Here is a 26,587-nt window from a genome sequence, read left to right on the forward strand (position 1 = left end):
ATCTGTCGAGTGGCGATATGAACTTCTAACTTAGAGGCAAGAACACTCACTGAGACAAGGCTGACGCTTAAGAAAATGCTTAGCAGACCGCTAACATAACATCCTGCCATAATTTTCTGTGATGATTAATTAATATCTTTTAGTTTTTGTGATTGTCTGTTCTATGACATGATTATTTAAATGTTAATGCAGTAACGGAACATCCTTCAAAAGGCTGGGAAGGTTATTTTGTGCTCTGATGTAGCATGACAATATCTTATTGGCTATGCTATTCTATGTCATTACGACTGGGATATAAGCCAAATACTTTAATCTTCTTAAAGTTTACTCAGAGTACTTCTACCAGTAATTGAATATTTGCACAGGCTCATACACACCAGGAAAAATTACAAAAAGATACCTGTGTGAACATTGAAATCACATTTAGGCTGGTATTAATAGTATCAGGTTATGCAGCTCAGATCCTGGAAACAAACTTCAAGGACGACACCCATAAGGATAACATCAATAAAGGTACCGATGGTTTTATAATTAGCTTTTATAGAAAATTAAGAAAGTCAACTGTTTAACAATATACTGACATACTGATGTACTTAAATACTGACATATTGTGCAGAAAAGTTCTAATACATGTTAAAATATTTCAAATCCTTCTCTTTTACTTTCCTTCTGAAGTATTCTGTGAAATATTCTGTATCATACATACCTAAGCATTGTCAAAATGTTAAAACAAATTATATGATTTACTGGCTGAAAAATCTCTATTTTATATTGTGTTTTTGAGAGACTGCCTTGTCATTTCAAAAAGAATAAGAAAAAGAACTTTTTAAACCATCTCATCCACAATAGGATTAATAATGCATCAACTCAGGAAATATTCTTTAAATATAACAAAATGTTATCTTTATATAGATAAAGAGATAGATATATATAGCAGGTATTTAATATAACATTAAAAAAGTACAGTTTGCAAGTTCATGTTATGAAGCAGACATATTACATTTCTACCATTGAATGTGATTATTGTTATTAATATGAAACATGCAAAAGTTTTTACATGATCTCGAGTAAAATAGCATAGCACATGGGCAACATTTAGACATTTTAGGTAAGTTATAGAATGCATGCATAAAAATGAAAAAATCTAGTTTTCAACTTAAAGTATCAATAATTGAAATTGATAAGCAAACATCTTTTTCTTCTCATATATCTATTATATATTAAAATTCATACCTATGTAATATGCTGCATTGAAACCTGCTATGTAAACATTTCATATATGAATTCCGATGTTTAAAATGTCAGCATTTACCTGTTACACTTACCTGTAGCCATTACCTACCATACTAGGTGGTGCTCCAATGGGAATGACACACTGATCGGCAACATTATCTGTCAGACCACCAGGTGGTGTGTTATGATATTTTCTTCACAAATAACTCAAAATGAAAACAAATCTGCCAATTTTTCTCAGTAACTGAAATTTCTAATGTGCAAAATATGGTTTTAAACAAGATTAAAAAAGTCAAATCATTACATATTTTACAATAATATGATTAAATTGATCCACTGAATTGTCTTTTGTGTCTTTTAATGACTTTATTAAACTTTTTACTTGAAGACTTCAGTCTTTCCCAAAAGCCTGGTCTTAAACTCAATGGTTTTGCCTAGATAGTTTGAGAATATGTAGTGTGTCTAAATTCCCAGGATGCATCAATACCATTTAAACAGCTGAACAGCTAGAATATTTTCTTCAGTTTCTAGCAGTTTCTGATCAGTTACTTTTCAAAGTTATTTGAAGAAAATCTAGACAAATTTCAAAAGGTTTATTCAAATAAAGATAATTTTGCATGTGTTTTTTTAAATAAAGATGTGGAGATGCCGGTGATGGACTGGGGTTGACAATTGTAAACAATTTTACAACACCAAGTTATAGTCCAACAATTTTTATTTGAAATCTACAAGCTTTCGGAGGCTTCCTCCTTCGTCAGGTAAATGTTCAGGAGCTCCTGAACATTTACCTGACGAAGGAGGAAGCCTCCGAAAGCTTGTAGATTTCAAATAAAAATTGTTGGACTATAACTTGGTGTTGTAAAATTGTTTTAAATAAAGAAGTTGTGTGTGTGTCTGTCTGTGAGAGAGAGTGAGACTGTGAAAAAGATGGCAGTCTGTACTGATTAAACACCTATTGCAGCTTTAGTTTTGTGTGCTCTTAAGCTTCTGAAAGTGCATTATCCTGAGAGGAAAGAGACAGATGCAGACAATTACTGTGCCCTTTTATAAAGGGGGTAAAGTGTAATGGGGCAGGACTTCTGCCTGTTGCTTTTGCCTGCCATTAACCATTTGGCAAATTCTGGAAATGGGGTTATTTAACTATTTGGAGTGGGCGCTCACACCTATGATGGCACTGAGGAGCTGGAACTCGGAGCATCACCCTGCTGCTCCAAAAGGGAACACCTGAGGCTTGAAAGGGGCTAAAAAAAAGGTAGCTACAAAATGTCTCTAATTCCACTGTGATATCGATTATCTTCGTTTGCTGCAATAATGGGATCTTCAGGCCCAGAAAACAATCATAAAGGTTAATGGAATGTTGGCCTTTATCTTAAGGGGGTTGGAATTCAAAAGTGAGGAAGTGATGCTTCAGTTGTACAGAGCCTTGATCAGAGTCCATCTGGAGTACTGCGTTCGGTTTGTGGCATCAAACCTCAGGAAAGATAGTTTAGGCCACATCTGGACTACATCTGGAGTACTGGGTTCCACACCTTAGAAAGGATATATTGGCCTCGGAAGGAGTGCAATGCAGATTCACCAGAATATTTTGCGTCTGTCTTCAGAAATAATTGTGAATCAAGAGGTGAAAGGGAGGGAGGAATTTAAAACATTTACAATCACCAGGGAAAGGGTTCTGAAGAAAATATTAGAACTAAAAAGCTGACAAGTCCTCAGGTCCTGACAAACTTCATCCTAGGGACTTAAAAGAAATGGCTGCAGAGATAGTAGATGCAAAGGTATTAATTTTCCAAAATTCCCTAGATTCTGGAAGAGTCCCATCAGATTGGTAAATAGCAAATGTAACTCCTCTATTCAAGAAAGGAGGGAGACAGAAAGCAGGAAACTACAGGCCAGTTAGCTTAACACCTGTCATAGGGAAAATGCTAAAATCTATTATTAAGGAGGTTATTGCAGGGCACTTAGAGAATCTCAATGCAATCAGGCAGAGTCAACATGACTTTGTGAAAGGGAAATCGTGTTTGACTAATTTATTAGAGTTCTTTGAGGAAGTAACAAGCAACATGGATAAAGGGGATCCTGCAATTGTGGTGTACATGGATTTCCAGAAGGCTTGTGACAAAGTACCACATCAAAGGCTTCGACACAAAATAAGAGCTCCTGGTGTAGGGGGCAACATATTAGCTTGGATAAAGGATTGGTTAGCTAACAGGAAACAGAGAGTAGGTACAAATGGGTCATTTTCAGGTTGGCAAGATGTAATGAGTAGAATGCCACAGGGATCAGTACTTGGGCCTCAACTATTTACAATCTATATCAACGACTTGGATGAAGGGACCGAATGTATGGTTGCTAAATTTGCTGATGACACAAAGGTAGGTAGGAAAGTAAGTTGTGAAGAGGACATAAGGGGCTCGATTTTGGCATCGTGTTTCCGGCGGATTCCCAGCGGGGTGGCCCCGAAAATCCCGATATCCGGTCACGTGACCGGATCGCGACGAAATCCCGGCCACTTCCGGGTACCGCGCTGACGTGCGGGGCTGCGCGCGCAAGGCCCGCTGGTGGGAATCCCGCAGGCAATTAAAGCCAGCGGGGTTCCACTTGAGAGTACTTACCTTGCTTGTTGTGGTCATTTAATGAGCTGAAGCAGCTGTCAAAAGAGGAAGTGTGGGATTTTAGGTTCCAGGCAGTGAGTTTCCCACACTGGGGGAAACAGTCCCTCCTCAACCAGGCGTGTTGCAGCCAGCAGCCTGTGGCAGGTGCCAAGGTGCGCTCCACGGGGGAGAGCCCTCACCCACGCAGGAGGCCACCGCGTCACATAGGGCAACCCCTGCCCCCCACCACCCCCCGCCAAGCCAGAGGACAGACCGACACGAAACCGCAGCCCCAGTCCGAGGAAACACCCACCTACCCTGCACAACCCCTCAGACCAACACCTGCCAGATGGGTGGTGCGTTGACATCGTCGGAGGACGAACAGGATGACCAGCCCCAGCAGCCTCGCAGTCCACGCCGTCCGCCTCGGAGACGTGGGGCCCCCCAACACGGTGCGGTGGCACACCCACCTGCACAGCAGGAGGGAGGGCAACCGCAGAGAGAGATGCGTCGCAGGAGGCACTACCCTCCACACAGGGTGTACAGAGCGAGGCTCAGCTTCATGGACCTCTCCGAGGAGCAGTGCATACGTCGGCTCATAGTCAATCGCCAGGTAGTCGCCGACATCTGCAGCCTCCTTAACGACGAACTGCTCCCTGATGGACCAAGCAGCATCTTCCTACCTGTCGCCGTCAAAGTCACCACTGCCCTCAACTTCTTCGCATCCGGTTCCTTCCAGGGTGCCACCGGGGACATCACCGGGGTCTGTCAGTCCTCTGCACACAAGTGCATAAGGCAGGTCACCGATGGGTTGTTCCGCAGGGCCTCGCACTACATCAACTTCGCCATGGACGAGCGCAGCCAGATGGAGAGGGCGGTTGGATTCCATGCCATGGCCAGCTTCCCACGGATGCAGGGTGTAATCGACTGCACCCACATCGCAATACGGGCACCTCCGCATGAGCCAGGGCTGTTCATCAACAGGAAGGGGTATCACTCCATGAACGCCCAGCTCATCTGTGACCACCGCCAGAGATTCCTACACGTGTGCGCCAGATACCCCGGCAGCTGCCACGATGCCTTCGTCCTCAGGGAGTCCGCCGTCCCGCCCATCCTGCAGGCACCCAACGCCGGCAACGGCTGGCTCCTCGGCGACAAGGGGTATCCCCTACACACGTGGCTCATGACACCTCTGAGGAACCCCATCACCGAGCCGGAGCGTCGGTACAATGACAGCCACACTGCTACCAGGTCTACAATTGAGCAGACCATAGGGCTTCTCAAGATGCGCTTCAGGTGCCTTAATCGTTCTGGGGGAGCGCTGCAATACACACCATTCAGAGTGGGACGAATCATAGTTGTCTGCTGTGCCCTGCACAACATGGCCCAACAGAGAGGGGTGCCGCTGGAGGAGGCCCCATCCACACCCGCCACCCACATTGAGGAAGGCGAGGGCGAGGAGGAGGAGGAGGAGGAGGAGGCGGAGGAGGAGGAGGCAGAGGAGGAGGACGCGCCAGAGGATAGTGGACGACCCATGCGCCGAACCACGACTCACCGGGATGGTCGCCGGGCCAGGGAGGCACTCATACGTCAACGGTTCTCCTAGAGTCAGACACTGCGAGGCGCTCGCATCTCCTCACCTGCACATGCGAGCGGCCATACCAGCCCCCTCCACTGAAGAGTGTTGCCAGTAATCCTGCACCCACAGCAGTGTGCCCAATGGGCGGCAGCAGGTGTTCACCGTCATGATGGCCTCCACGGAACGCACCTATTGCACAGGCCGCGGAAGAATGGACGAGAGGTGGCAGGAGTGGTGAGAATATTTAATATCTCCAATGTGACATGATATCAAAAAAAAATGTACAAATTAATAGACACCCTGGTGTATTCCCTTTGTGATTATAAGGCCTTTGCATTTCTTTTCCGGGTACCCCTACGTGGTGCTACCCCTGTGGCTCCAGCAGAGGTAGTGGCAGGTTGCTCGTGTTCTCGCCTTGACCGGGTAGATGCTTTTGGCGGACGGCCCCTGGGTTTCGGTGCCCGTGAGGGCACCTCCACAGACTGCTCCTCCTGCACCGGGGCAGGGGCAGACTCGGCCACCTGGAGAGGAGGCACCATTGCGGGTACTGGTTGAGAGGTGGGCGACGGGTGGGACGTGGGGGCGCCTTGAGAAGCGTCCCCGCTTCCATGTCCCCGGTCACCATCATCCCTCTCGTGGCCTCGGCCCACATCACCCCTTCCACCCTGCTGGACGGCAGTTTGGATGGCATGTGTGAGGCCTTGCAAGGCCACCCCTAGTGTATCCGTCAGCCTGTTGATGGCGGCGGAATGTTGCTCACCCTGAATCCGTACAGACGTTGTCAGGGCCTGCAAGGACTCGATCTGGAGCTGTGCGTGACGCTCGAGGGAGGCCAGCCTGTCCTCCACCGCAGACAGTCCCGCACCTACCCGCGACACTGTGTCGCCGGTACCCTCCTGTGCCTGCGCCACCAATGCCCGCATGCAGGAGTTGGACTCCTCCATCGCCTGCGCTATTGTGGACAATGCGCGCGCCACCTCTCCCAGTACCTCAGCAATTAGCTGGTGCCCCTCGACGACTCTCCTTTTCACTGGTGGCCCCCTGGGTTCAGCATCTGGGTCCGGCTGAGCAGAGCCTTGAGATGAGTGCTCCCTCCGTCGCGGACCCTCCGCGGCTGCCCCTGCCACCAGGGTCTGCTCATGCTCACTCGTGCGCGGTGACTCACCAAGTGCTACCCCAACTAGTTGGCGAGGGGGACCCACCGAGGTGCGTGTCTCTGCGCTGGTGGATGGTTGGCTCTGATGTGACGATGCACCCTCAGAGACCGCCATGTCCTCTGAGGAATCGCCCTCCTCAATCGCTTCACACAAAGACGGACCTGCAAGAGAACAGAGGGCACTTTGAGGCATGTGGACCAACTTGACAGTGCGCCTGATGGCGGGTGATGATACGGTCACTCGCGATCATGGGTGTTGAGTGTCAGCTTTCCCTTACCGGCCGTTTCGGCAGCGACACACTCGCCATCAGCCACCGACAGGCAATGTCGCGTGCGGGCGAGGTCGAGCGCCTCCACCTCGGCGTCGGTGAGCTCCACCACTTGCGGCGGGCCCTTTCACGATTGTTCTTGCTCCTCTTCTCCTGTGAAGGCAAAACACAGATGTGTGAGTGGGTGCGTATTGCATCGTGAGATGCATCGAGCATCGGTGTGGTTGGGTTGAGCGTGGCGCAGATGGATGGGAGGATGCGTGGGCCACGTGCTCATCCCATTGCATGGGGATTGGGGTGTGTGGTAGTGTTCGGGTGGGGTCAGGGACGGTGGGTACTTGCGTGCACGGCGAGGATGGTGAATGAGTGGCTGTGAGGATTGCTGATTGAGCGCAGTGGTGGCTGTGCAGGAGGGGTTGTGATCTGTTTGGCGTGATGGTGGGGATGGGATGTGGGAGGGTGCGTTGGTGTACTCACCTTGCCAGACCTAGTCAGGTCATTGAAGCGCTTGCGGCACTGCTCCCAAGTCCTTGGGGTGTTGCCCCTGCTGCTCACCTCCGCCGCCACCTCTGCCCATGCCTTCCTGGTGGCGGCGGCAGGGCACTTGCGTCCATCTTCTGGGAAGAACGTGTCCCTCCTCCTCCTCACGCCCTCCAGCATCAGCTGCAGTGCTAGGTCTGAAAAACGGGGCGCAGCCTTTCCCCTTGGCTGAGCCATCGTCAGAAACCTAATGCTTGCAGCAGGAGGGGCTTTGGGAGACTGCCCCTTTAAGTGGAGCTCCTACATCGCGTCAACGGTACTGCGCATGCGCAGCCGGCCGGCACGCAGCTGGGGAGCGGAGAACCCGGAAGCAGGGCTTAATCGGTCCAATTATCCCGCGATCGCGTGGGGGACGCACACGATTAGCCGTCCGCGTTTTCCACGCTCCCGGAGGACCACCCGCTGGGAACCCGCAGGCCTGCTAAATTCGAGCCCAAGGAGTCTGCAAAGGGATATAGATTGGTTAAGTGAGTGGGCAAAAATTTGACAGAGTATAATGTGAGGAAATGTGAACTTGTCCACTTTGGCAGCAGAAATAGAAAAGCAGTATATTATTTAAATGGAGAGAGATTGCAGAACACTGAGGTACAGAGGGATCTGGATGTCCTGGTACATGAATCACAAAAAGTTAGTGTGCAGGTACAGCAAGTGATTAGGAAGGCAAATGAAATGTTGTCATTTATTGCAAGGGGAATGGAATATAAAAGTAGAGATGTTTTGCTGCAGTTGTACAGAGCATTGGTGAGACCACATCTAGAATACTGTGTGCAGTTTTGGTCTCCTTATTTAAGAAAGGACATAATTGCTTTGAAGGCGGTTCAGAGAAGGTTCACTGGACTGATTCCTGGGATGAGGGCGTTATCTTATGAGGAAAGGTTGGACAAGTTGTGCCTGTATACACTGGAGTTTAGAAGAATGAGAGGTGATCTTATTGAAACAAATAAGATCCTGAAGGGACTAGAAGGGGTAGATGCTGAGGGGATGTTTCCCCATGTGGGAGAGACTAGAACTAGGAGCCACAGTTTAAAAATAAGGGGTCTCCCATTTAATAAGAACATAAGAAATAGGAGCAGGAGTAGGCCAATTGGCCCTTCGAGCCTGCTCCGCCATTTAATAAGATCATGGCTGATCTGATCCTAACCTCAAATCTAAATTATAAGAACATAAGAAATAAGATGGAGATGAGGAGAATTTTTTTCTCTCAGAGGGTCGTGAGTCTGGAACTCCCTTCCCCAGAGAACGGTGGAGACAGGGTCATTGAATATTTTTAAGGCTGAGTTAGATAGATTCCTGATTAACAAGGGAGTCAAAGGTTATAGGAGGTAGACGGGAAAGTAGGGTTGAGGTCACAATCAGATCAGCCATGATCTTAACAAATGGCAGAGCAGGCTCGAGAGGTCGAATGGCCTACTTCTTCTCTTAATTCGTATGTTCGTATGTAATATTACCAGGGCTCCAAGGGTTAAATTATGAGGAGAGATTACATAAACTAGGCTTGTATTCCCAAAACATAAAAGTTTAAGGGGTGATATGATTGAGGTTTTTAGGATTTTGAAAGGAATAGATAGGGTAGATAGAGAGAAACTTTTTCCTGAGGTGGGAAAGTCTGGGACAAGAGGACATAACCTTAAAATCAGATCCAGGCCATTCAGGAGAGAAGTTAGGGAAACACTTCTTCACACAAAAGGGTAGAAGTGTGGAACTCTCTCCCACAAAAAGCTAGCTCAATTAATAATTTTAAATTTGAGATGGATAGATTTTTGCTAGCCAAGGGCTTTAAGGGACATGGAGCTAAGGCGGATGGATGGAGTTAAGGTACAGATCATCCATGATCTCATTGAATGCCAGAACAGGCTTGAGGGTTGAATGGCCTACGCCTGTTCCTATGTTCCTACATTCCTATATCTTGGCCTTGGAAGGGGTACAACACAGATGCACCGGAATGATATCAGGGCATAAAGGGTTAAATTATTTCAGGTTGGATAAGCTTGGCTTTTATTCCTTTGAGTTTAGAAGATTGAAGGGGTGGGGGGGCGGGGGTGATCTAATTGCGGTCTTGATAATAAGGGATTCTCTAGGGTAGATACAGAGAAATTATTTCCTCTGGTGGGCGAATCCAGAACAAGGGGCCATCATCTTAAAATTAGAGCTAGGCCATTTAGAACTAAAATCAGGAAGCACTTTTTCACACAAAGGATAGTGGAAATCTGGAACTTGCTCCCCCAAAAGGCTGTAGATGCTGGGTCAACTGAAATGTTCAAATCCCTTCATGGCCTCACCCCTCCCTATCTCTGTAACCTCCTCCAGCCCTACAACCCTCCGTGAACTCTACATTCCTCCAGCTCTGGCCTCTTATGCATTCCCCACTTCCTTCGCCCCACCATTGGAGGCCATGCCTTCAGCCATCTAGGCCCTAAGCTCTGGAATTCCCTCCCCAAACCCCTTTGCCTCTCCACCTCTCTCTTCTCCATTAAGACCCTGCTGGAAACCTACCACTTTAACCAAACATTTGGTCACCTAGCCTAATGTCTCCTCCTTTGGCTTGGTGTCAATTTTTGTCTGAGTATGCTCCTGTGAAGTGTCTTGGAACATTTTACTACATTAAAGGTGCTATATAAATGCAAGATGTTGCTGTTGTTAGTAATAGATTTTTGTTAGGTAAGTTTATCAAGGGATATAGAACAAAGGTGGGTAAATGAAGATCAGGTGCAGATCAGCCATGATCTAATTGAATGGTGTAACAGTCTTGAAGGACTGAATGGCCTACTCCTGTTCCTATGTTCCTATGTTGACCTAAACCTGCTGTCTCCAGGCACATGTGCTGCTGGGCCTATCAGGGGTCAGCTTTGCAGATTTCTGAAGATAACTCAGAATTGCCCACAGACAAGCTCCAAAAGTGGTTTCTCAGTGTAATGGGGACAGGTAGAGGAAGCACCCATCCCCCTTCCCCTCCCCCCCCCCCCGCCCCCACCTCAGTGCAATTTGTGGAGCATGATACAAAGAGTAGAAATCCAGCAGCTCCGTGTTATGTCGCAATGTCGCTCGTATTGCACTGTAGATTTACCTTCAAGTGGAATTTCTGCCCTAGAGTGTCTTTCCTCATCCTATTTGAGTTCATTTTTCCAAAAAGCCCACGAGTTAAATTTTGGAGTAAAAAGAAACCCTTTATCTCATTTTTTGTTGACATTTAACAAAGGCAAACATCCTAATTACGGTCACCTGCATGACAGACATAGAGACAGAGACAGACAGACACAGATAGAAAGAAACATAGCTAGATAGAGAGAGGCGGACAGGAAAAATGTATTTTCTAATTCTAATTTGATTTATTTTTAAAAACGCAAGGAAGTTGAAATTTGATAGCAAACAAAGCCTCTTTGAGGGAAATTGATGAGGGGTGGGTAGGGAAAGGGGAGGAGGAAAATAGATTGGAGGTGAGGATGAAGGGGCCTCTGTCCTCTAGCCACCTTCCCTGAGGTTTAAGAACGAGATAAGTGACAGTGGAGTCACCTGAAAGTGACGCGCATGCAAAGTCTGTGTAACATTTACACCTGATTAATTCAAATACCATATTCATAAAATAGGAATATATCACAAGGATATTACCAGCAAACAAGTAGAAACTTTGAGAATGTAAATAAAAATGAATTAAAAAGCAGTTAGGCTGTAACTGATATCAGGGTGTGGCAATAATAATGGTCTCAACTTGACTTTAGAATATGCACATTCACAGTGATTTAGAATTATGGACTTAAAAGAACAGGCCATTTGAATGCAGCTCCAACTTAACAGCAGAATAATACACTGGGGTAATTTGAACTTTTTGCGATAGTGTAAAACAGGAGATATTGGATTGGCTTCCTGATTGATTCCATTGAGTTCAATGGAAATGAAAATAGGGAGAAGTCTGCTTTACACTATATCCAAATTCTTCCGGCTCACCATTTTGGGGCTTTAGGTGTCCAAAAAGCAGACGTTGTACGATGCAAATTCTAGGCCCTTGTATTAATTTAGGAAGCTATTTTTGTGATGTTTTGTAATTTTGTTGTGTGTGATTATTTTAATTGGCGTGTCAAATAATGTGTTGCTGAAATAAATTAAACCCTCTGCATTGTGTCTTTTCTTTAATGTGAATGTGTTCAATTCTAGAATTTTATTCTTCAGATTCTTCTTGCAATCCTAAAATCTTTCTCACAACTAAAAATCCTCTCCAAAGCTTTAGTCTCCTTTTGAAAGTGCACTCCCATTGTTTCAAATGTGCCACTAATAAAAGGTTGTTTATACAGGAATCACAGACCATCCACAAGTAAAGAAAATCACAGTTCTTTGTAAAGATTACTCCAATCAAATATCTTCTGAAATAACAACTTTGTCATCACACTGCTATCCATGGATTTTGATTATCAATGTGAAAAAGAATGAATTTAACATATTTTGAGGATTCAGGAGACGTGCAATACTGTTTCGAATTTGTCAACACATCCTGTCCCAAAGTCACCAGGCCAATCGCAATTAATGCAGCATTGTACATTTGTATTACCATTTCAATACTAATTACTATATTTGGAAATCTGGTGGTGATCATTTCTGTTTTACACTTCAAGCAACTACAGACACCCACCAATTATCTCGTCTTATCTTTAGCTGCTGTGGATTTTCTGGTGGGCTTTATTGTGTTGCCTTATAGTATGGTTAGGTCTGTAGAAACATGCTGGTATTTTGGAGATGTGTTTTGTAAAGTTCACTCAATTATAGATATTGTGTTAACCATAGTTTCAATTTATAATTTATGTTTTATTGCTGTTGATCGTTACTATGCTGTGTGTGACCCTTTGCGCTACTCTATAAAAATCACACTGCCTGTAACAACTGTGACTGTTATATTAATCTGGCTGTTTGCTATCTTTTATGGGTTTAGTGTGTTTTTATCAGACTTCAGTAAAAAGTCAGTAGATGATTATATGGCTACTATTTCTTGCGAAGGCAGCTGTATCGCATATGCTAAATTTGAGGGGCATATGGATGCATTGATTGTATTTTTTATTCCCATTTTTATCATTTTAGGTGTATATGTCAAGATATTTTTTGTGGTGAAGCGCAAATATAGTAGAAAAATTGGAAACATGCCAAATAATAACCACTATACAGAAGAAAACAATATTAAAATCTTGCATAACGAAGAACAAATAGCTGTTAAAAACCAAGGTGCAATAATCTGTATTTTTATATTCTCCTGGCTGCCTTTCTACGTAAATAGCATTCTTAATCCATATTTTAATTTTTTAATCCCACCAGCTTTACATGATATATTTACATGGTTTGGCTTCTTTAATTCTACTTTAAACCCGGTGCTTTATGCTTTCTTGTATCCGTGGTTTCGCAAAGCACTAAAACTTATCCTTTCTGGTCAGATATTTAACTCTGATTCTTCTACAATGAATTTTTTGCCAGAGTAACTAAATACAGATGTCATGGAGCCGCACAAAATGAAATAGTGTATAAATACCTCACACCTATTGTGCTGGAAAGTCTTTGATCCCCTTTCTAGTTGTGAACAGTGTGAGATATATCACACAGACATGCACTCAGGGAGACTTTTTGAAACAGAATGCTGTGAGAGAGCAAAGTCTATGTTGGAATGCAGGAGAGAATAGTCAGAAATTATCTTGCTTAAATCAAGTAAGACGAACCAGTGATGTGGGGAAGTATGGCGTATTCTTTACCTTGTATTACTAAATGAAGTTAAGTTGTACTGTTTGAATGAAACTGCTATTCTGCATATTCACCTTACCTTGAAATAAAGCAGCTTATTGATTCATATCAAGCCTCATCTCACCTTGTCTTTGTTCAGTCAATCTTCGAAGAGATTAAAGAAGCACCCATGAAAAAGACACTGATGAAGTTTAGGTTATAAAGTGGTATTACTATTAAACCCCCAGGTTATGCTTTTGTACTAATAGATACAGGACACTGTGACTCAACTGCCACAAAAGTAAAATGCTCAGACCACCATTTGTCCAAAGACGGTATCAAATTTATAATACCATCACTCTCAGCCGATGCAAACTTTGCTTCCTTGATGCTGATTCCATCCTCCCCCCCCGCCCGCCTCACTCAAGCAGAACAAGAACGCACCAGCCTATTCAACCCTGAGCCGAGTTTCATATATCACATCTCCTCCATCATGAAAGACCACTTATTTTTATCTCCACAACATTGCTTGACTCCACACCTCCTCAGCCACTGAAACCAGTGTCCTTATTTTTGTCACTTCCATTTACTCAATTATCCCAATATTCTCCTTGCTGGTCTTTTTTTATCCACACTCCAGAAACTCCAACTTGCCCAAAATGCAGCAGGCTGCATCCTGCAATAAACCCTGTGTAGCCATCATTCTCCTCCTCATGGATCTATACTGTCTCCCTATAAATTAAGTTTAAAAACCTCATCCTTATCTGGAAATGTCTCCATAGCCTTGCTACACCCTACCTCTGCAACCTCCTCCAGGCTTACTTTCTCGCCCATACCTTTCAGACTTCCCACTAGCAATGGCACCGAATTCCAGAAAAGATTGGGGGAGCAGACTGAGGTGCATTGTACATGTGCAGTGAGCAGCACATTCGCACTGTCTGACCTGTTGCCATTGATTTGCGGACTCAGTCATTTTATCTTCTTGGGACCCAACTGTCCTAATTGGAGAAGAACAGTTGTATATAATAGAAGTTGCTCTGGCTTTCTATCTGTAATAATGTTGAATGAAATGTAACTGTTGCACTTTAAATGGAGAGCTACAAGTAGAAGCTAAGCTCTACTCCTGCCTGCCAGTAATTTAGGCAAGTGATAACTGCAATTTCCTAATTTAGCAGTATCCAGCCACACACTTTTGTGAAATATTTTCTGGTAGCAATTAAAACACGCTGGTGATCAGATAGCTGGTGTAGCCATAGTCAAACAGATAAATTAGAATGAGAAACAGATATAGATAGAAACACAGATACATATGGAAATTGTAGAGCTGTGTGAATTGATTTGTGGATTATATATCTCACCATGTTTTGGAATCTCTGTAGACTACAATGTTGATCTTTTCTGTTCACAGGAAGCATTTTGCACTGATCAATTTGAAAACTTTTTTCTTTTCCAATTGAAAAATGTAAACAGTCAATATCAAATTCAACATTACAAAAAAAAGGATCAATTTTCCATTGGCAGTGTAAAAGCACATTGTGCGTTGCAGTATTGGGGATGGAGCCTCCTGGTATTTTCCAAAATCCCCTAATTATGCAGTGTTCCTGTCATTGATTGGACCATGCCCTGGGAACATGGAGTCCATGGTGCAGGATTTCTGGGACAGCATCATAATAAGAGCAACTGCTGCACCTTAAAGGGGCCACCTGCACTTCCTGTGCTGGTAAAATTCACTGTTTGCCAATTGTTTTTTTACTGGATCTTTGAGAATGTCCCAGGAGATGGAAAGAGCTCAGTGTGGAGGGAGGACTGTTCCATTTTCAGGCAGAGTCCTGCAGATTATGCTCAAAGAGATGAGGCAAAGGAGAATTGTGATCTTGTGGCAGGAGTACCCTCTTCAGCAGACAGCTGTCCAGACTGGGAAGAGGTGGCAAAGCAGGTGTCTGCAGTCAGAATGTTGTTGTTGCAGGTGTTGCACTTGACAACTTGAGAAAGTTTTCCACAATTAACATCTGCTGAATGTATCTCCTTCCAGGGCTTTTAAGTCCAACAGCTGCATCCTTACACAGGTCGTCTGCTCATATTAGGGAATCTTTTGACCTATCTACATTACCACATGGCAATCTATATTCATGCATGACAATCCTTTTACATTCCAAGGAAACCTTTCAATGATGATGGGTATAGCGATAAAAGATTCAGTCAACACCCACGTGGATGCTGCTCACTGGCAGCGCACGCCAGCCAGTCACCCAATAGTCCAGGCGAGAGGCCGGGCCTCATTATCATTTGGCTGGTGGACTGCAGGTGGAAGACGAGCGCCCCTGGGCAGCCCGCTGGCTCCAGGCCACTGCAATATCAGGAGGCCCAGCAGGCCTCCAGGCCATAAGAAGACAGGTCCGTGGGAGGTTTACGATCTTGGAATGAGGGAGAGGGGGGGGGGACTCGGAGTGACAGGCTTGTTTGGTGGAGCCCGGAGAAGCAATCATGCTTTTCCCAGCCCCACAAAAATAAACACAAACTTTCCTGTCTAATCGTCAATGGTTTGACCACCAGCTGAGACTGGGCAGAGCATGTGTAGCGCGCGCTTTGTCCTGTACTGTCCTAAAATGGCAAACGGGGTCCTACATACATCATAGAACCCCGATTTGGATTTTTAATGGACCCACCACCTGACTCAGGTGGGCGCTTTGGCCGCCCAGCCATAGGCCCGGGGAAAGAATGCAGGAACGGGGCGGTAAGACATTCCTCACCAATTTTGAAGTGCTACAGTCCCGTTTCCGCCAGGCAAGATATCTCAGCATCTATCCCAATGTTTCAAATAGAGACTATTTAATGGACGTTCTAGTGATATAATTTTTACTATTCTGAGTGATTGACAGCAGTAAACCGTTCAAAATGTCAATGATTCATTGTGACATGATTAGTGTGGACTTATGTATAGTTTTGCCACCCACTGTTTATGAATGGGTGAAATCTAGCCCGTGATTTTTATTTTCACAGTTCTGACACCATGTACACTTTATAACTCTGGTTTTTCATCTTGATAGTAAGATGTTTGTATTCATTATTGCACAGTTGTTTATTAACGGCTGAAAAACAAATTCTCAAGTATTTTACCAAAGGTTCTAAAACTAGCCAACGCCTCAAAGTACAAGCTCAGAACTAGAGGTAATAATTCAGGCCTTAGTTTCTCTGACAATCTATCTACCTCACTCTAAGAGGCTGCACTCTTTAAGTAGCATTTCCTTGACCTAGATATTAGTGTATTGTTGATCCACTCCAATCCTTAGATCTCCTTGGACAGGATTTGTTGCAGATTCCAATAAAGCTGGCACCTGCTCTATGATGTCTGCAACAAAGAAAAAGCTTCCCTCATGTTGCCACAAATGGGAGCTTTAGACTCAAGGGTCACACCTGTCAGTTGCTGCACATCCTCAGAGACTGACCTCAGAGCCTGCTTGAACATCCTTCTTTTCAGGTGAGTACCCACTAATTCTGGGCCTCACAACTCTGAAGCCATGGTCATCCCTCCTGAGCCTCTGCTGAGAAGGTAGCAAATCAGTTCCCACTCCTCCAGTGCCACATCCTTGCTGTTTAATTCCCCCCGCTTGAAAGTATCTGAGCTGGTGCATGGTGGGAAAGAAGCATGTGACCCAGGAGTTGAGAACAAGTGGGCTGTGGCAGAGGAACAAAAGGCAGGAGGTCATTGCAGAAACTTTTTGTTGGGCTTGACCCTGACTGCCTATCCCTCTTCATCATCATCCTCCTCACATTCATAATCCATGAGGAAGTTCAAACTGCCCTTCTTTTCATCTTCCTTATCATCAACATTATCATCTTCCTTCTTTTCCTTATCCTCTGCACCCCCCCCAACCCCCACCACCACCCCCATTGCTATTGTGGATCTGCAGGAAAGGTGGAAAGGGCGCTGCCAGCTAAGAATAAATAAGAATTACCCATTTGGGATTAAAGAGACAAAGAAAGTTTGTGGCTGTGTATTCCTTTATAGGGACTATGCCCCAACCTCTCCCACAGCAAGAACATAGTGCCTTCCCTTCAGTTCCATGGTCTGCTCTTCATAGGGAGTTGAGGTCTTTTAAGTCAGGGATGTCCCTTCTAATGCCTTGCCTCTCACAAGCATTGTGCATCAGTTTCTCCTGCAACAAGATTGAGTGAATTAGGTTAAACAACTGGGCAATGTGCATCAGGCATCATGGGAGAGATGAAGTAATAGATGTGATGGTATCATCCTCTTAAAGGGAAAGAAGGGGTTCCAATGTTGTGCGTGGAAGTAATTGCTGTTAGGAGACATGGGTATCCAAACTGCATGATCCTGAATTAGTGCCTCCCTTAACCTAAGTGTAGTTTGAAGGGTTACTTGTACAGCTTTTACTTTTAGAGGGTGAAGAGTGTGTTTGTGTTCAGGATACCCAAGGAAGAAAGGGGAGAGTGGCTAGTCTACCTTGGTCATATCATTGATCTTCTTGTAGTAATAGTCTGCATTCTTGGGGGTGAGAGATTTGGCACTCAATGCCAGTGCAACCTCTTTCCACTTGGCATGAGAGACCTCTTTTGTCCCACGGAGATGCATCAGTCTGTCTCTCCCCTGTTCTTTTTCATTGAAGAGAGTTGCTGCTCTGACTCATTAAGACGATGGGCTCCTCTTTTATGCCTGTTTCCTTTTTTGGCTGTCTCTGCGAGCTGCACCTGTGATAGGTGTTCTTGAGAAGCAGCAGAAAAACACCCAGGAGTCATTCAGTCCAGCTACCTGAAAGTGAACTGAGTTATTTTGCTTTTAAACTGTTGCTCTCCCAGCCAGTTGTTGCTATTTTCAGCCAAAACCAACCTTTTAAAGATTTTACTTCCAAGCACGCCAGCATATTGCTCCCATTTTAGATGGAATTTATGTAAATAACTCCTCCAGAGGATATGCAAATGACCTTACTCACAGAATTCTGGTGCAAACAGCTCACCAGACCAGTGGGGTGTGCAACTCATGTCTTATTGGCACAAATGCACAGCAAATGCTGGGCATCAAGCCAAGACAATTGAAAGTCACCATGGCCCTAAATTTCCATGGGGGCTCTCCCGATCTCCTGACGTAACTTGGGCAGGAGATCAGTGGAACCTCCAGAAAGATAGTGCAAGCAACGATTTTCAGCTGCTTGTGCCATTTCTCCAGGGACTCAGCTGATCTCCTGTTGAAGTTACGGCAGAAGATCGGGACAACACTGTGGAAATTCAGAGCCTGTATGTTTATTTGGTCATTGACTTCCATCCTCTCATCACCATAAACACCTGATAACACTCTATTTTAAGGTACATCAAATGGTAGATTTCTGTCTGGTACTGTTCCCACATGGATGCTTAACATACCAAATGATATTGTGTGCTTTTTTAGCACATTTCTAAGAACGTCCCAAAGTGATTCATGTACATTAAATCAATTTGAAGTACACTAACTGGTGTTATATATGCAAATATGGCAGCCATTTTGTACAAGACAAGGTCCTACAAGTAGCAGTGAGCAATGAGATGAATGATCCTATCATTTACCTTGCAACATTCAAAAGCAAGACTGCACTTTGCTATGTGCTTTGGTATACTTTGCATTCTTGACTTATGAAGGGAGAGTTTGTTGCTCGTAATGTAATGTAATGTAGTATAGTTAACATACTTTCTACCATGTTGAAGGAAGATATATATTATATAGTTGATGGGGAAATCAGGGTGAATTTTCATGTTCCTACTACCCCATTTGTGCTTCAAAATGGGGAAATAGCGAGACCAAAATAGCGTGACTGGTTGAGGTGCCAACTTACCGCTTCAATCATGCCCGTTCTAATTTTTGAGCAGAACTTAATCTAGGCAGTAGTCTCGTTAATAAAGGCAAACTGGGGTCAGATGACATAGTTCCGACTCCCTGTGACATTTTCATCTCTGCCTGCTTTGTTACTGGAGCTCCTGCTCCCACCTTCAAACCATGGGTGCCACGAGTGTGGAGGTGGCCATTTTCAGTGAAATTTAAAGGGATCCTCAGCCGCTCTCAGGTAAAACTGTAGAAAGTTTTCAGAGGCATTTTTCTCGTATTACATTGTGCTTTTTTGCCACTTGGACTATTTCAAAATGCTCGTAGTTGCCTTAAAATATTCTGAACTCTTAAGGGGCTTCTGGCATTTCACTTTTTTCTTCGTGGGGGTCCTTCTGGGAATTCTACTCTGGCATGAGGAGGAGGAGCAGAAGCAGCAGGAAGGAGCAAACAGAGCTACAAATGCAGGGAGAGCACATAGAAGGAGGCATGCTTGCAAGAATCCTTACCGTGTCTCAACAAAGCTTATAGGCCCAGAATAACAGAGAAACGGCGCATAAGGAGACTTCGCCTCTCTAGGAAGGCTGTGAAAAATTTGTGTCGCCTCCTGCAACTAACCACCATAGCTAGTACAGCATTGCCTGCTGCAGTCAAGACCTGAACTACTTTTCCTCCAGTTCCTTCAACGCTGTCACAAGAGATATCATTACCTTCACTCAGTCTGAAGTCCATGCTTGCAATAAGCAGATAACTAACGCCTATTGTTAGGCTCCCTCCCCTCCCCCCTCCTCCCCCCTTTCCCTGGCTCTGTACTTGCTTAAAAACTTTAACACCTTCCAGTTCTGACAAAAGATCTTCAACCTGAAACATTAACTTTGTTTCTTTCTCCACAGATGCTGCCTGACTTGCTGAGCTTTCCAGCATTTTTTGTTTTTATTTCAGATTTCCAGCATCCACAGTATATTGTTTTTGATTAACTAATGCCTTGTTTGCAAGAGCAGACACCTTCATCACTTTCCCCATGGACAGCCAGAAGCAGCAGGATAGGGCTTTGGACTTTGAACAGATTACAGGATTCCTCCAAGTTTAGGGCTCTCATCTCTTGCTGTAAGTTTGATGGAAGTTCACAGAAACCCCAAATAAACAATGTAAACCGCCAGTTATGCCACTTCTCGTGGATTTCCACAAATCTCCTGCCAAAGTTACAAAGATCTAGAAAACAACCACAAAAAGTACTGGTGAGTAACTTTAGAAGAAGGAATAAAGTCAGACAGGAGAAAAATGAACTAAAATGTGTTAGGCATGGCATAATAATGAGGCACAATGAAACATAAGGCTTGAATAACTGACAAACCGGCAAAACATAATGTAGCATTTATAATTAAGTATCATCAGGAGGTATCAAAGCAGATTTTTGCTGTTCCTGAAAAAATGAACAAAATTAATCTTTCTTGTTCATTTGAAATACTTGGCTTTAATCATTATTAAATTCCAGTAAAGCTGGGTTTAGTAGAATGTGTGAAGCAAGGAGTCACAGTAATTACACAACATATTGGAATCAGCACTAAATATGAATAAACATTGACAATCCGAGCATATTATAGTGTCTGAACTACTGCATGCTTTCTTTGTTCTGTGTTTCTGTGTCTACCTACCAGGACATTTGAGTTTTTCCAATTAAACGTGTTATATATTATTTAAATGAACCACTAACACTTGACAAAGGATTAAGGAGATTGGTTGCAACTCTGATGTAAACCAGAAGTGATGCACTATTCTACATCAATTAGACTGGGACTCAAAACCAATACTTTATGCATCTCAAGTTAGAGTGGGGAGTACGTCCCTGTAATTCAGTATGTACACTGGATCAAAGGTATTTCAAGAGAAATCACAAAAAGTGAAGACAAAGACCTGAGTTGAAGCAACACTTATCAGTTTTCACCATCAAGAGCCCAGAAACATTCTTCAAGCACAACCGCATTCTCTGGTTAAGGTATTAATTTGGCTGCTGTGAGGTTTTGTGGAAGTCTGTGAAATGTGAAGTGATCAACACTAACAGTGCTCCTACAGCCCTGTATCATAGTGACTCCAGCTGACTTTTAATGAATATAGAATGATTGAAATTTTGTTCTAATTTTTACTTTCAATTAAAAATCCACCACTGCAATCATGCAACTCCATTATAAAAGTGATAATATTTGTTAAATCCTCTTACTACTTAAAGTTTGGAAATTTTGTTTTATCTTAACTTGTCATGTGAAGAGAACCATTGGTCAGAGCCATTTCAAGGTTCTTTTGTGCTATGACCAGCACTGCTACAGATTGACAGTGGAACTCTGGAGTCAGGTCCTGCACCTAGTATAGTGTCAAGCTGGGCTTTAAAAGTCTCATTGGTCCTTGGACCCCCCATACAACTTTTTGAGCTTAATTAAAAGTATTAAGAGTATGGACACTCCGATGAATGTTTTCAAAGCATTTAAAATCCAATGGCTTGGAGCAGAGCTTTATGTACGTGTATAATTACACAGGCAGAGTTTTGAACTGGCTGGGAGAAATCTAGTTGGCTCCATGCAGAATGCAGATGGTATAAACAAGGTACTGCCTGGGTGGAACCGATACTGTATTAGCCAGTTTCAGACTGGTAGCTACACCATAAATACATCATCACAGTTAATAAAATAGTTAAATCAAACTAGTACAGAAATTAAACCTGTGAGTTCCCAGGATGTCTCTCTTGATGGAGTTTACTTGTTAATTAGATGGATCACACAGACCAGTAGGTTCCAAGTATAATCTCTGGTATGCGCTGAATAAATTTGTCTCAGCTAGAGTAGAGGGAGAAGCAGTACAATTGTATTCAGTATCTCTGGGTTAGGGAAAGCTAAAATTGGTCAGAGTTCCCCTCTCTGATTATTATCCAGTGACCCCTGCTGAGCCAAGACAAAATTAGATTAGGATGTTTTGCCCCACTATCAAATAGGAATAATGACCAGATCATCTGAACTGGATTTTTTTTAAAAATCTGTAATAAATAGTTAATCTTCATCCATCAAGTGAGTGACTGCAGGAGTCACAGGATCTGACAAATGGTCATATTGAATTGTACAAAATGTGCCTTTCCACAGGAGCCAACAATTAACTTCAAATACAGAAAGATTCAGCACTAGACCGAGATTACTGCAAACTCCTATTTTTTGAATTGTCTAATTCCTATCTCAAGATTTTACTGAGAAAAGAAAAATGAATTCATCACAACTTCAGGATATGGGAGACACACAATACTGCTTTGAATTTGTCAACACTTCCTGCCCCAAAACCAACAGGACAACAGCAGTCCATGTAGCAATGTACATCCTCTTTGTAATTATTATAATAATTACAATTTTAGGGAACTTGCTGGTGATGATTTCAATTTTACATTTTAGGAGACTACAAACACCCACCAATTATCTTGTTCTTTCACTAGCTGTAACTGATTTTCTAGTGGGGCTGATTGTTTTGCCTTATAGTATGATTAGGTGTGTTGACACATGCTGGTACTTTAGAGATATATTTTGTAAAATCCATTCAGGTCTAGATGTGGCGCTGACAACAGCATCTATTTACCATTTGTGTTTTATTGCCATTCACCATTACTATGCTGTGTGTGATCCTTTACACTACACTACAAAAATCACTCTGCCTGTAAATTGGTATATTTGTTACAGTTAGTTGGGCGTTCTATATAGTTAATGGATTTGGTTTAATTTTCTCAGACGCTAATATGAAAGGAATTGAGGATTATATCAGTGCCATTTCTTGCCATGGAAGCTGTGTTCTCATATTTAATAAATTATGGGGCCATGTGGATCCACTGATTGTATTTTTTGTTCCTATTTTGGTGATTGTATATATGTATCTCAAGATATTTTTTGTGGCAAGACAGCATGCTCGAGCAATTGGAAACATGACACACAGAACGAACTCGAAAGAGGAAAACAATACAGGAAGTTCCTCCAAAAAAGAATACAAGGCTGCTGTAAAACTGGGAGTTGTAATAGGAGTCTTCATCATCTGCTGGTTGCCATTTTTTATAAATAGTATTGTTGATCCTTACATTAATTTCTCTACACCACCAGCATTATTTAAATTGTTTGTATGGCTTGTTATTTCAATTCTACTTGCAATCCAATGCTTTATGCTTTTTTTTACCCCTGGTTTCGCCAATGACTCTCCAATGATGAATTTGTTCCCAAATTAACCTCAGTTTACAAAGATGAGGATTGTTAATAACCCATTCTTTGTGACGCCAATAAGTTGTATGCTCTGTAATAGCACTTTCTTTCAGAGGCATATTTCATATTCTATTGAAATATAGTTGTTCCATGTTCTCATGAAGATGTATTTAAAAATTCTGATTGTAAACCTGTTGCACCTATAATAAATTCTGTCCAAATTTAATGTAAAATTTGCACGAAATGTGTGTTCTGCATGCTACAGCGGAATATGAACATTGTATATGTTATTAAAGCATATCAGTGTACAGAACATCCACACTAAATTCAAAAAGGTTTATCTGTTCAGGGCTATGTGATATTACAGAACTGCCACTGGTCTGAATGCCAATGGTTTGCCCCTGTGTTGGTCAATACATGCCTGTCACATTTTGAGATTTCTCTCTATGCTGCCATGAAGGGGCCTATATTTTAAAATGCTACTGTTGAGTTAAACTTAGCTTTCAAGGGATTAAATTTATAGGACAGCAGGGTTGAGAGACGTAGATTAAGATTCAACTGGGACATCTGAACCAGTGTGTTTCAGATATTGAAAGTTAGTTTAGACATTTCAGCGATTGTTCAGACTTATCGTGATTGAGATGACTTGATTAATTTGTGCTTGGAAGGAGTAGTTGCAAGGAAAGTCTGATAAAATTCCAATGCCTGCAATCAGAATTAACAAAAAGGGAACAAAAAACCATGTTCAGGGTCAGTCAAGTTGAACCAAGGTGATGAGAAGGCAAGCCTGGATCTGAGCTGGGAAGTAAGATACAGGTCAATTTTCCCAGCTAGAAACTGACACAAAAGGAAGTAAAACAAAAAGTGAATATTCCATCCACTATTCAGGATCACAGCAGTGTGTTTTTGTTATTTAGTGTTATTACAGGAAGCGTTGTAGAAGTTTTAAAAAAGCTTGGAAATGCTACCTTTGATCACTCATATGAATGCAGCAAAATAAACTAACTTCTCAATTTGTTATCAGTCTCATCTTACCAGAGTGTTCATCAGTTCTGCCTATCGAAAGCTTGGAGAAGCACACATGGGGACATGTACGAGTCTACAGAATCCAGTTCATTTGTCAAGAGGCATGCATCGTTGCATCTTCTATCTTCTAGATAGATATTGGGCAGTTTGAATCAACTTTGTAATGTAAGACACATAGGAGTGGCTGACATAACTGAATCCAGGAATGTATCCATCACAGACTCAAATTTGTAACATAGCTATTGCTGAAGGACATCCACTGCAGGACACCCACTGATCTCACTGAACATAGGAGAGTGAGCACACATCATGGCTTGGAATTCCTTGCTCATAGTTGTCCATTACCATTGTGCAAGCACACTAAAGCCACTGATGACTGCACTGTGGAGAGTAGACACCAAAGCCCCCATACTAGCTGTGAGAGAATTCATGAGGAATACAGCTACTTTGCTTAAAGCCTGTCATTTAACCTGTGCAATTGTTGAATCATTAAACCTTGCTCTCCTCTGTGTTCTTCAATGAGGCAATGAAAATCTTGCTTTTTTCAAATATTTGAAGATACAGACTGAGGCTTTCTGCTTCTGTACTCACCAGCATGTGATTTTTTGCCCATTGATTTTAATGAATGGAAAATCTAAGACAAGTGCAGAATTGAAAAACCCTGCCCATGTCTATCATGAGTCCAACAGCTACCACTTCTGTTCTTTGATATCTACAATCTTACTCTTTGTTCAGCTTTTGATATTCTTGTCCTCATCATTCATCCTGGTATTAAATGGAGTTCCAGTATCTCCATCGCTAAAGCTGCCTCCAAAATGCTTGGTTTCCTCTTTTATACCAGCCATTCTCTTACCCCTCAACAACTCCTTTCATTCTTCAAAGACAAAATCCATCCAAGATTTGAATACCACTCCTGTATCTATAGAGGCTTTTCTGGTATCTCTTTTACACTTCTGCATGATTGGAGCTCAGCCAATTTTCTGTTCATTTAAATTAATGTTTAGAACATTGGCTGGGCTTTGTTACAGACATGTGATCCTCCCCACCCAATTTTGCTCAATGGACTGCCACCAGATGATCCAATAAGCCCAGGCGCAATAACAGGAAAATATGACTCACCATTTTTTAACACATACAAAGATTTCCTATGATGTTACTCATGGTGAGGCAGAGGTTATGTTGTTCCAGGAGAGGTGGAGATAGGGGGTTGCAGAAACAGGGGGGAGTGCACATCTCAAGTGAAAGTATTTGGAAAGCAATTTGGAAGAGTTCTTCCTAGAGACACTGAAGAAAGTTATTTTTGATTTGTTCTTACATATTAACTTGTTTTCCTTATCTGTTGCAGCTGGATAAATAAATGGACGTCACAGCTGCATGAATAAATTCATTAATGAACAATAGTTGTTTTTGACTTCTCAGCATAAACAAACAAAGCAGCTGCTGTAACTGTTTATTCTCCCTATTCTGTTTATCTGCCTCTCTTTCTCTCAGCCAATCTCTCCTAGCCTCTTTTTCCAAAGAAAAAAATAGCAATTCAAGCTGTTGCACAGGTCAGCTGACAGTATCCCAATAATGCATACTGGGAGATTATCCACATACTCAGACTGTAGCACCTTGGGAATTGAAAACACTGGTGTAATTGTTACCTTTCCTTAGTTAACAGGGTCATAACTCTGGGATTAATCTTGGCTTTTCAGAAAGGCTGAGGTATCTGTAAAAACCTTAATAGAGGCATTCAAAAACACAAAAAACAATTTTATAGGTAAGTTGGATCATGTTATTGTGAAATATATAGGGATGAATTTCCAGCTTTAGCGGCTCTGACACAATGTCATACATTGAGCAAACATATCAAGAATTTGGGCACATCTCTCTCACCTTGATTTTCTGTTCACTAAATTTTCACCTTCCTGGATTATGAAACTTTGCGGTGGGACTGCTAAAGACAAGAAGGGATCTAGCCCAAATTAATGGATAAAAAGGTTAGTAAATGGAATGAGAGAACAGCAGTGAAGAGTCTTCAAATATGAGATTGATAGAGGAGAAAAGCAAAATATTCCTTTAAAGGTAAAAGGGATGTAACAAAGGATAGAGCTCTGCAGATAAATATAGATTAAAACTAAACTGAAAATTAAAAGGGAGGTTATGATAAAAACTAGGGCTAACAATACCAAAGATAATCATAAGGAATATAGAAACTGTAGCGGGGAGGTGAAAAGGGGGATTAGAAGATCTAAAAGAGAATATGAGAAAAGACTAGCAGATAATATAAAAGGAATTGTTGAGGACTTTTACAAGCATATTAAAATATGTATCCTAGGCTATAGAAAAAATCAGAGAAGATATAGCAGTGGCTCTGACCACCATCTTTAGAAATGCAAATAGTATTGGGAGACTGGAGATTAGTCAGTGTAGCACCTCTATTCAAGAAGGGAGAGAAGGACAAAATGGGTACTATAAACCATGACAATCCATC

The 26,587-nt window shown here is 42.8% G+C and overlaps 2 protein-coding genes across 2 annotated transcripts; both read left to right on the top strand.

Annotated features, from left to right (window-relative positions):
- The first annotated feature begins 11,786 nt into the window (after positions 1 to 11,786).
- Positions 11,787 to 12,824, top strand: LOC137321404 (trace amine-associated receptor 4-like). Its single transcript, XM_067983792.1, has one exon. It carries the CDS (start codon positions 11,787 to 11,789, stop codon positions 12,822 to 12,824), a length of 1,038 nt encoding a protein of 345 aa, XP_067839893.1.
- Positions 12,825 to 22,111: 9,287 nt separating this feature from the next.
- Positions 22,112 to 23,080, top strand: LOC137321405 (trace amine-associated receptor 4-like). Its single transcript, XM_067983793.1, is given in 3 exon segments — positions 22,112 to 22,558; positions 22,560 to 23,013; positions 23,016 to 23,080. Coding segments are annotated over 3 exon segments (966 nt in total).
- The last annotated feature ends 3,507 nt before the right edge of the window (positions 23,081 to 26,587 follow it).

This window comes from Heptranchias perlo, chromosome 5 (assembly GCF_035084215.1).
Source record: "Heptranchias perlo isolate sHepPer1 chromosome 5, sHepPer1.hap1, whole genome shotgun sequence".
In the NCBI taxonomy this organism is placed as follows: domain Eukaryota; kingdom Metazoa; phylum Chordata; class Chondrichthyes; order Hexanchiformes; family Hexanchidae; genus Heptranchias; species Heptranchias perlo.